The following is a 12,058-nucleotide window of genomic DNA, read 5'->3' on the forward strand; positions in this document are numbered from 1 at the left end:
GCTGTGCAGGCACTTTACCTCTGAGCCACAGCCCGGGCCTGCTTTTCTCTTTTCGTCAAGTGCAAACTATTTCGGTTAGAAGTTCTAGATAGGAAGTATCTGTTTCTACAACTGAATGGCTCAAACTAATGTTTGCAAACCTTTAAAGTAGGGCAGCCTCCTGGGAACGTGGTCTGCTGTTCTCACTGTAGACGTACTGGGAGCACTCGAGGCTTATTATTTGAATAAGAATATCAGTCTGCATTCTGACTTTGATTGCTATCCACCAAAGCTTCTCCCTTTCTTCATAAAAGCTTCTCTTGTAAAACAGAAGATTGCATCCATGTGGTTTCTGGAGGACTCTTGGTAATAGATATGTGAAGAGACAGCGATTTATAGCTTTCACTGATTGAGGCGTGAAATTCAAGCTTCTATGAAGCTGCATTGCTATATTACCTGGCAGAACTTTTTGCTCTTTCTTTCATGTGAAAACATAGTCGACAGTACTTAGTGTATGATCTGCTGATCTAGCGTCAGGCCAGACCAGGAATGTTGAGGGTGGGATGGCCATAGAGAACGTGATGTATCAAATCATCCGTTATCTCATGGATACTGTTAATACAAGGTGACATGGGATCATTCTCATTGTAGTGTGTGGAGCTTCAGTAAGGGACTTTGCAGGTAGACAAGTCAAGGAGCTTGGCCCAGGTAAAAGTGATCTGAATGTATGTCTGTTAGACTTTAAACCCAGTCTAATCTCCTATAGAAATAAAACTACTACCTGTAAAATCTGTCACACAATGTTCGGTACTCAGGTATGCTTACAAATGTTGCTGCTTTCCCCTTTATCTCTCTCGGTATATAAGAGCTTTTATTCTTTTTGCCCAAGAGTGGATGTAGTGGTCACTGCTGAACATGACAGATCCCCTCCCTCATGATTCATGATGAAACAGTTCACTTGTTGAACTTCTGTGCTTCTGAGCACTTTATCTCATCCCGTTGATTTCTCATCACAATGCTCTGAAGTCTGTTTTACTACCAAGGAAGCTGACCTACAGACAGATAAAATAAAAGGCTTGGAATTCAGGCTTAGATGCTTTCCCTGCTGCTCCTTATGATGTCAACATGGCTGTAAGTGTTGTAAACAAGAGCTGCTTTTTAGCCTTTGCAATAATCCCAAGGTACTGTTCTCTTCGCCCTTGCAGTGGAGAAGGGAACAGAAGGCTCTGCAGCCTGCTAAAGTTTACCCTGAATGCAGGGTAAATGCTAAGGAGCACCTCGCTAGTGGAGGCTGGGTGGGGGCTTCTGGAGAGCCACGGTGATGGATTGAGTGTAATGAATTGTGTGTCGAAAGGAAAGGCTGCAGTAATCACAGCAAATAGTTCTCAGTGTGACCTTCTTTGGTTTGCTTCAGGTGCTGTTACACTACCAAACCGTCAGCGAGCCTGCTGTGATTAAGCGATTGATCAGTGTCCTAAACAAAAGTACTGGCGAAGTCACAAAGAAAAAGCCTAAGTAAGTGTTTTAATGGAGAAATCATAAACACTAACAATGTAAGCAAATTCTTTACAGATAAGCTCATGTGTGTACTGAGGGAAATGGAGTCCAGTTTTTCTACCAGTTACCTTTTAGTGACTAGATTGTGTGTGTGTGTGTGTGTGTGTGTGTGTGTGTATTAATAAACATTTAAGGGATGGAGACATAGTTCAGTTGGTAAAGTGGGTGCTTGCTGTTCAAGGATGAGGAAGAAAGCTAGGTGACCTGGTACCCACTTGTAATGGCAGCAGCCAGGAGGCAGAGCCAAGTTCACTAAGGTTCACCGGCCTACCAGCCTAGCACAATTGACAAGTTCGTTGAGAGCCCATGTCAAAGAACAAGATGAATAGTGCTAAGGAATGTCATCCAAGACTGACCTGCACCTTCCCGTGCCTGAACACCCATGTGTACATTCACCTACACACGTGTGCATCATACAAACGCCTACATAAACGTTAAACTCTAGTTTAGGAATAAATGTTAGATGTGATTAAAGTTATGTATGATGGTGATATGAATTATAAATAAAAATGTAAGTACAAATGTATATGTATGTTTCAAGCACAGATATTGATGGACCAAAGGCAAAAGCTAGTCCTGTGTTCTTAAAGAGAATTTTAACTTGCCTGCCACTTGTTCCAGATTTCAGCCTCGTGCTTTTCTAACTTTGTCACCTGCTCAATGAGCTTGTCCCCTAGCCTAAGAAAAAAGTTTCTGCATGTTCTCTAGCACCTTCCTTTTTCCAACCTGTGATGTAACTGTGTTCCTGTCTACATGGTAGGTGATCATGTTGGTTTTCTGATTATCCTTAGTGTCCAGGCTGAGGTCTGCACAGCTTTTCTTTGCCTGACACAGGAAGTACTGTCTGAGAAACTAAGCATACTATAAATAAAATAAAATAAAATAATGCAAGTGTGTATTGCAGAATACAGATCTAATTCGGTAGAATTGAAGGCTGTCCTAGTTTGGTTGGCTGCCAGCACTTTGGGATTTCCCTCATCTTGAGCCCCATGGGGAATCCCACCCAAAATCCCCTTCTTTGCCGTTGAGTATTCTCACCGTTTGCACCTGTGTAAGAGCCCAGGGTGCTCAATGGGTTAATGGGATGAGTGCCAGCTAAGAGAACTGAAGGCAGTCTGTTCCTCAGGAGGAAAGGACTGCCTGCAAGTCTCTTGAAGGAGGCACATTGCTGGAGGCCTTAGCTTCTCCCGTCAGCGTTTGCCGTGATGCTCTGGGAAACACCACAGAACTATAAGGATGGCATTTCTCAAGATCCATATTTTCTAGTCTTTGTCATGAGTGTTTTCCCATGACTTATCCCTCGGCAGTCACATGAGTCAGCAAAGGGACACAAAGCTTGCAAGTGGCAGAGACAAGACTCTACGCAACTCAATGGCTCTCATAAATGCTCATCTCTGTGGGATTGTTTGTGTCTGGGTTGTATGACAGTTATTTGGAGAACTTTTCAGTTGAAATGGACTCATCTTATCTTCTTGAATTTTCCCTCCCTGTGCCTGCTGCTGAATCCTGGTGTAATATATGCAGCGTGTATGAAGGCCAAGGTTGACTCATTAGAACTGTGAAAATAAATAACGACATTTTAATAGAGGATTAGATTTAGTATCCTGATAAACTGTGTATTATTCCCTTTATTAGATAACTAAACTTCTAGATTTCTTTAGGGAATGGTTAGAATGGGTGTTTGAGCATTTAGAGGATAGGATGTGTTTTATATTGGTTCACATGCATGCAGGCTCGGCACGTGAGTGAGCGCGTGCATACACACACACACACGAGTGCACACACATACACACCCCTACTCCTACCTGACATCTCCCTAATGGTTCTTAAATCTAGAATTACCCTTGTTTATTTTAACCCAGAAAATTTCAAAGGCATATCCTTGAATTTAAAGCATACACACATGCAACTTTTTCTCCTGGATTGGAAGACTGAGTTGATATGCAGCTTGGGTGTGGACTGCTCACTTCTCAGGGGCTCATTCATCTGTACTGCGTATCCATTGGTCCCTTCTCTTTCCTCCACTCCTAACAGGCTGCTGACCAAGGGCCAGAATGCACTGGTAGAGCTGCAGACGCAGAGACCAGTGGCTCTGGAGCTCTACAAAGACTTCAAGGAGCTGGGGAGGTTTATGCTGCGGTATAGCGGCTCCACCATCGCTGCTGGTGTTGTCACCGAGGTACGGAAGCCACTGACTTTGTCCATAGTTAATCTTGTCTTTTTCACCTTTCCCGGGGATTGCAGAGATCTTATGGCTTAAGGGAACACATGATATTGGAACAAGAAATTAAAATTTATACTACAATAGTATCTAAATGATGAGAGGAGAAAAGTATTATATATGTGGGGTCAAATAAATTGGGGGGGGTCTTGTTTAATAGAAGAAACTATTATTTTTCTTTAAATTACTGGCTTTCAGTGTATTTGAAATAATTTATTCAAAAATTTGAATTAATGTAGTTGTAACATTTTCTTAAGCATAACTTTTTTTTTTTTCATTTTTTGAGACAGGGTTTCTCTGGAAACAGTCCCTGGCTATCCTGGAACTCGCTTTGTAGACCAGGCTGGCCTCAGACTCACAGAGATCTGCCTGCCTCTGCCTCCCAAGTGCTGGGATTAAAGTCATGTGTCACTACCACCGCCTGGTTTATATATGATAAAGTGTATTGACATTTTGAAGGAAATAGCCAGAACTGAACCAGGAAATTTCAGTAATTTGGATTTTCTTCTGTATGCCCATAACTAATATGAATAATTTATCTTAGAAAACAAATGAGTAGCATGACAGGGAAAGGGGAAAATAGTGAAGGAAAAAGAAAAGCTTATTTCACTGTCCCTTGCTTTTGTTGTTGTTATTTTTGTAAAGGATCTGAAATGATAGCGGCACTTTTTTCTTTCTTTTGCAGATAAAAGAGTGATGGGTCTGCCATGTTCCAAATGCAGAGACAGTCAGCCATGGAGGCGTCTAGTGTCAGCTGTGGAAACAGTGTGCAGTTGATAATGTCTTGTAGGCCAGAGAAATTAAAGCTATAATTAGCTGCCAAGAAGTATTAGTAATCACTCCTGCAAAAGTTTCAAGTTGCCACCTGACAAAGAAAGACCAATATTATACTTCCATTTCAAAAGTTTTTCCTTTGGGGGGAGGGTAGTAAAATGTATCTGTTTTCCTGAGACTTGTGGGATTGTAGGAGGATACTTAAATTATGAAACGGACTCAACTTCCGGCCAAACCAAAACAGTCTTTCTCTTTTCAATCTCATGTGAATGTGTTAAGGAAGGGCATCTAACTGGGGCTTTTGATGTAGTCAGTCTCTGACCTGGTGCTTTTTCACGTAACACAAAGAAAAGATTTGCTGATGGTAAATCGACTTGCCATCTCTTCTGTGTTGAAAAATGCGAATGTCCCTCCCGTTCAACAAGTCTACTTCAGAAGTGTGATTGAGGGGACTGAAAGCTGTCCTTAGGTCACTAAGGTATTATTTAAGTTGACAAACCAGCTAATAAAACGCCTTAGCAAAAATGTGTTGTATTCCTTAAGCATTCACGAGGGAGTCTACCCCATCACCAGATGAGACCCAGGTGCTGTGTGGGATCTTTTCACCTAAGCATCTTCTGACTGACATGGTTTTAGCTTTTTATGCTAATGGTAAATCAAGCTGAGTCTTAGTCACTTCAACCCTACCTTGGGTTTGCTCTTCTATGGAATTAGTTACTGACTACATCTGGTCTTCTCTGCTCCGTCTGAAAGACTCAGGCTTTTCTTCAGCGTTTCAACAACAAACTTGAAGGTTTATCGACTTAATAAGGATTTGTTGGGCCATTTCCTGAGTCTAACGAAATTAGGTTTGATGTTGTTCTTAAGCAAGCCTGGAATTGAAGGACTCTCTACCATAGACTTCAGAAACGCATAATGAAAATTTATTAAGTGATATAATTACAGTTGTTCAAATTCTCATACTGACTTATCAATCATGTGAGCAAACTTTGTAGAGGAATCCCATACAGAAGTTGAAGGAATGAACATATGTGCAGGAAGAGCACACTGTTAACCTCATGAGTAAATGCTAGCAGCAGCGAAGAGTTAAGTGCTGCAGAATCAGCTCTGGGCTTTAAAGTGCCTTAAATGGTTTTTAACTTCCTTCCTTGGACTGCAGTAATGGAAATATTGGCTGGAGAATTGAAATAGATGGTGAAAATGTCATAAGCCTTTGTTTATTTACAAGGTAGGGATGCGAGCAAGAAGTTATTTTTTAAAAAATGCCAGGCACGTTTAACATGCCTTAAATTGGGACATTTGAAAGAGAAACTTAATTCTTAACTCTTTAGAACCGGGAAACCAAGATGAGGGTACTAGTAGATTGGGTGTATGGTAAACATTCCCTGCTTCCAGATGCCTCTTGCAGCCCCCTCACCAGGCAGAGCAACACTGCTCCAGTGACAGAGGGCACAAAGGGTGACTGTCCCCTCTTGTCCATTGCAAGGGCACTGACAGAGCCATGAGAAGTCTTAATGCCCAGAGTTCCCTCCTAAATACTGTTTGGAGTGTTAAACTTGAACCTGGGTTTTGAAGGGATGTAAGCACTCAAACCATAGCACGCTTGGTTGAAAAGAAAGACTCCCTGGCTCCCGTGGCTAGTTCCTACAAAAACACGGATATGTCTTGCTGCAGTAAACTCAGATACTATTAGGTATTAGTTAAAGTCTCTCATTTCTTGTTAGTGCTTTAGTGTTTTAGTCTTTATCAGTTTCCTAAGTTGCTTTGCTTGAGACCAAAAGTGCCAATATGTGGACTTTGCATGTTTAGTTTCCAGGTTTAATGTAATTATAATTTGGTCAGATAAGGGAATGTTCCAGAAATGACTCGTGAATGTGGGATTTCTAATTTTCATAGTTCGTCAATAAGTAGGGAAACTAATATTAAAATAGTAGTCTCATGCATTCATTAAATGGGCTTGTTGTTGCACATCAGACGGCTGAGCACATAAGCCAGAACATATCAAGAGAATGGATAATCCTATGGCATGTTATAGCTGCCCTGTGGGTGACTACGTACTGACATCTTCATCGAAGTTGCTGTTCCTGTGCTTATGTTTATCTTCTGAAACATAATATAAGTGTATATTTCTATCTTAGTAATGAAGGAAACCTTGGATTGTCTGCAGCGTCATCTCCACACATTCCATGTAACAAAAGTTAATCTTGATGATATGAACTTTAAGTAACTGAGCACTGTGGGCTGAGTGGGGGCTGTAGAGGAGTGGGGATGCAGATTGAAGAGGAGCACACCTCCAGTGCACTGTTCACTTCTCCAGTTCCAATCAGCTGCTGTACTGGGACTCTAATCAACCCAGTACCCCCTGCCTCTACACAGTCTGCAGCAACTCCACTCTCCGGGTGGCCAGACTGAAGTTGCAGACCAGTAGTGTCTTCTGGGACATTGACATAGGACATAGCATCCAAATTGACTGGAGCTGGGACCTCTGCAGTTGGTGTGACTACATCAGGGTCTGGCCTTCGAACTGTGTTTGACAGCTTGATTATTGGTCATGCCAGGAACCCACCTGTCCCTAAAGCCTTGGGTGAGGCCCTGGGGCTCTCCTGTTGATGACCCTTCCTCATCTTCTTTTCCATAGAGGGTCAACCAGCCAGCCCCACTGCTTTGACTGCCAGTCCCCAGTGCTGGGGTGAGCTAAGCTTCACCACTAGAACATTTCTTTACATACAGATAGAGCATTTAGACATAAACAAGGAGGCTCCCATAGTACCTGCTATTGGTGATGGCTTCTTGGGCTGCTAGGACGCTCATACCAAATTCAAGGCTCAGCTCTCAAACTCTACAAGGTCTTAAGCTAATATTTTATAAATGACTAGCCCTCACCACTTGAAGTTTGGGCTAAGCATGTGACCTTTTTCTAGCGAATGCATTTTGAAAAAATAGTTGAGCGATATTACTTCTAACTGGAGAGACCTGTTGAATACTACCTTAGCCAGGTGGTCAAGATGAACAGCAGTGATATCTTGTTGACCACAGGTACTGGCATGTGTAATATAACGGTGACCTTCATGGGCTTCCTCTCAAATATCCGCAGTACTCATCTAATCTTATGGAAAACATCAAATTCCATTAGAAGGCTGTTGTACAAAATTCTTGACCCCCAAAATGAGGTCATTGAACAAGAAGAATGAAGCTCATTGCTACGAATAGCACATGTAATGTGAGGTCATGAATGGGATCCTACAGAAGAATAACATAAGGTAAAAACTATGAATGAGCTGGATTTTTGTTAATAGTTCCTAAACATTGGCAAATCCATTTTGATGTAAGCTGTTAATGGTAGACTCAAATTGTAATGGCATGCTCTTTACAAATAATAACAGTAAATAATAATAGTAGTAGTAATGTCTGAAACAAAACTACATGGGATGAAAAAAAAAGGAGCACATATTGGAAAACAAAACTAGTTAGAGTTAAATAACATGTCTCTGGGTAAAGTCTCATGATCTGAATTAGATCACAGGAAAGGAGACTGGATGCAGGGACACTGTCTTAGAGTTCCTGTGGCTGTAATAAAATACTATAATCATAAGCAACTTGCGGGGGGGGGTAGTTATTTCAGTCTTCTGGTTCCACATAGCCCGCCATTGGGGAAGTCAGGGCAGGGACTGAGGCGGAATCCATGGAGGAGTGCTGCTTACTGATTTGTTCCTCATTGCGCAGCCTGCTTTCTTATAGCACCGAGGACCCTCACACATCAATCACTAATGTAGAAAATCCCCTTCAGTCTTGCCTACAACTCAATCTTGTGGAGCCATTTTCTCGATTGAGATTCCTTCCTCTCAGATGACTCCGTTCATAGCAAGTTAACATAAGACTAGCCAACTGACCCCTTGTCAACTTCTTACACAAACATCACTTTTCAACTAGAACATTTCCTATCTCATTTGTCTCTAAGGTGGCAAATTGTGTCAGTATAAAATATTACAAATAGCCAAGTCTAAAATATCCAATTTTCTCTAAAATCTCCAGTATCTCTAAAACTTCAATGTCTCTTTAAAAGTATAAAGTCTCAACTGTGGACTCCTAAAAAATCAACAACTAGTTATTTATTCCCAAGAGGGAAGAACCAAGGCAAAGTTAAACCAAAGTTCAAATGTATAGAGTTAAGTGCTTGATTCCTGGGACCCACTCATCTTCCAGGCTCCAAAGGCCCTCCACTCCTCTGACTGTGCCATCCATAGTACATGTATCTTGTCTCAGACGCTCAGGCCAGCTGGACTACATGGCTGAGACTGTGCTTGGTAGTCAGATACCACATAATGCCTTTGGAATTCATCCAAGTTGTATTTGTTGATAATCAGTCTTGCCTATTCCTGAGTGGTATACCATATGTGTGTTTAATTACTCTTAGGATATTTTGATTATTTTTTCTGAAAGACTTTTATGCCCACACATAACAAAAAAATAATCACAACAGTTCCCAGAGCTTTTTCTGATCTCTAACATCTATTCATCTGTTCAAACATTTCTTTGTCTTCAACTTTGAAAAACCAACCATGGTGTCTTAGGTCCAGAATGGGCCCTGACTGTGTGTCTATTACCACACTCATTTAAACATGGATGGTTATATTTATTTATGTAAATATGACCAATGTAATGTCTAAAAGAAAAATATCAGTGGTGTGGGAAGTCCTTTTGTATATGTGTTTCTTTTAGTGGTTAATAAAGGAGCTGCTTTAGGCTAATGGCTTAACAGAATATAGCCAAGCTGGAAGATTTTATATATATATATATATATATATATATATATATATATATATATATATAGAGAGAGAGAGAGAGAGAGAGAGAGAGAGAGAGAGAGAGAGTAGGTGGAGTCAGGGAGAAGTCATGTAGCCACCACCAGGGACTGATTCCTCCACTGGAGCCTGCCAAAACTTTTCTAGTAGACCACGATTTTGTGGTGATTCACAGACTGATGGAGATGGGTTAGTTTAAGATATAAGAACTAGCTAGCAATATACTTAAGCTATTGGGCAAACAGTATTGCAAATAGTATAGTTTCGTGTGATTACTTTGAGTCAGGGTGGTTGGGAAATGAATGAGCAGTCTCTGCTAACAATTGGCACCTAACATGGACAACTACATCCACATTAAACTTGAGAGGACTTGGAAAGTAATTACAGACACAAAAGAACAGAGTTAAGCATGGCTTCTTGGTAGCAGCATTTTCTTGGGTGGGTTCTGTTTGCTAGAGGCAAGCAAGTCTCATTTAAGAGAGGCTTCCTGACTCAGCTTTAGCTGCAAAAACCTTGCAGCTCTTTTAAGATGCCCCACTACCAAACACTTAAATAGTGTTTATGAATAGCTGACAGCATGCTTCTTGGTGGTAGCAGGGACCTTTAAACTCCATAGAGTTGTGACATTAAACATGACTCTCGCCCATACCTCCACCATGAAGTTAGACTCTTAGAAAGCTAAGAAATGGGGTGGATCCAGCCTTCAAAGCCACAGCTTTAATCCTAACTATATTGCTTGGCAAATTAGACTCGTGTGGTCAGAAAAAGAAAGATACACAGTAAAGATGGATTCAGACAAAAAAAAAGCCTCGAAATGTTTTACAGTGTGTTTTAAAATATATGCAGGCTTGGGAGAAAAAAATAAAAAGCACAAAATCTTTAAAAAAAAGGGGGAGGAGAGAGAGAGAGAGAGAGAGAGAGAGAGAGAGAGAGAGAGAGAGAGAGAGAAGTTGGGTGTGCTGGCACACACCTTTAATCCCAGCACTTGGGAGGCAGAGGCAGGTGGTGCTCTGTGAGTTCAAGGAGTGAGTTCCAGGACAGCTAAAGATACACAGAGAAACCCTGTCTCAAAAAACCAAAAATTAAAAAAAAAAATAGAGTTTAAAATAAAGCCACATAAAGATAAAAAATACACAGAGATTCTGGATACTGTATGTTATTGTGTTGTGTTTGAATTGTTGATGGCTGAGGAAGGAGCAGCAGCTGCTAAAACATTTAATTATAAATGCTGCTGGATTAATCCAACATATATAGTTTAAAAATGTCTTGACTTCAAAATTTAAGTCAAAAGATATGTTACTTTTGAGAAGAGGTTTTGCTTTTGTTTCCACAGGAAATGAGAGACTGTGGATTCATTCTGGGTTAAGAAAAATCAGGTTTGATTAAGGAAGATCCCCTGAAAAATCTTCAATAGGAGTGGATGGCCCAGATGATCCAATATTTCAGAAGACCTCTGTTGGAGTTTCCTCTGAGTTCTACATCCAGAACAGACTCTAGACTGTTGGCTGAGATGATCAAGCTTCACAGTCAGGACTTGACCATAATCCTAAATTTTCTTTAGGTCCCCATAAGATTTTCAGAGCTCCCAATCAGCAGGAAGTAGACTGCAAATCTATGCACACTTTCCCCCCAAAATGGATTATAAATGTTTGTTTAGAGTTTTGCTTACAAGTTGTTATGGATAATAGTCAGGGGAAAAAGCTAAACAAAGGAAATTGGATTCACAGTTCTTATTTTAAAAAGAAGAAGAAAGGGAAATACCGTGGAGCAATGCTCTTGTACCCTGTAAAGATTGGTCACTTATATTGGCTTAATAAAACACTGGTTGGCCAGTAGCCAGACAGGAAGCACAGTTGGGGCGACCAGAAATAGAGTTCTGGGAAGAGGATAGGCTTAGTCTGCAGTTGTTACCTAGACATAGAGAAAACAAGATGAGAATACATCACTAATAAAAGGTATTAAGCCATGTGGCTAACACAGACAAGAATTATGAGTTAATATAAGATATAAGAGTTAATAAGAAGCCCAAGTTAATAGACCAACCAGTTTATAATTAATATAGACTTCTGTGTGTTTCTTTAGGACTGAACTGTGGGACTGGGTGGGACAGAAACCTCTGCCAACAACTTTCCCTCAAGTTACAAATTCATTATGTTTTTTTTTCCTAGTTTTGGTCTTTTGGCAGTTGTACTCTTTTGAGCATTCTTGCAAATGCCACTTACATATGTATGTGTATTTCTGTAATCTATATAGTTAGTGATACAACATATATGTTTTAAAAGTATCTTGACTTCAAAATTTGGGTTTAAAAATTTGTTGCTTTAAAAAAGAGGTTCTTCTTTCCACAAAAGATGAGAACCTGTGGATTCCTTCCAGACTAATGTGGTTTGATGTCCCCCGAAAGGTCACCATGAACACCCCCAAAAATTACTTTGCCCAACAAAAAGCAAGAAGCAGTTTGGATAAAACTACACCCAAATTCCCAAATATTGTTTATAAATGTTTGTTACATTTAAAGGGATATGCTATAGAGATTTGCATTGGTATGGATCTTAGTTTATTGATACAGATTTAAGGTTAGTTTTGTTATATGTATATTTCTGCTCTTGATTAAGGTATTGTGTTTATGTAGCTCATTTAAAAATGTAATGTATAATTAAGAAATATAGGTTGCTAGATATCTTCTATAATAGTCAAGCTTGTAGTCAGTTAGGTTTTCTAGAGA

The 12,058-nt window shown here is 40.3% G+C and overlaps 1 protein-coding gene across 2 annotated transcripts in view; it reads left to right on the forward strand.

The window, feature by feature from the left end:
* Nucleotides 1–6,401, forward strand: part of Hbs1l (HBS1 like translational GTPase) — a 75,335-nt gene extending 68,934 nt beyond the window's left edge. The window contains exons 16-18 of one of the 2 annotated variants that reach the window (XM_057754591.1): nt 1,394–1,494; nt 3,571–3,715; nt 4,443–6,398. In XM_057754591.1, coding sequence (XP_057610574.1) covers nt 1,394–1,494; nt 3,571–3,715; nt 4,443–4,454 — 258 coding nt within the window. In that variant the 3' untranslated portion in view covers nt 4,455–6,398. Of the gene's footprint in view, nt 1–1,393; nt 1,495–3,570; nt 3,716–4,442 lie in introns of both variants that reach the window. The other variant, XM_057754607.1, reaches the window with a different exon arrangement.
* Nucleotides 6,402–12,058: the final 5,657 nt, after the last annotated feature.

The sequence above is a fragment of the Chionomys nivalis genome, chromosome 2 (genome assembly GCF_950005125.1).
Source record: "Chionomys nivalis chromosome 2, mChiNiv1.1, whole genome shotgun sequence".
Classification (NCBI taxonomy): domain Eukaryota; kingdom Metazoa; phylum Chordata; class Mammalia; order Rodentia; family Cricetidae; genus Chionomys; species Chionomys nivalis.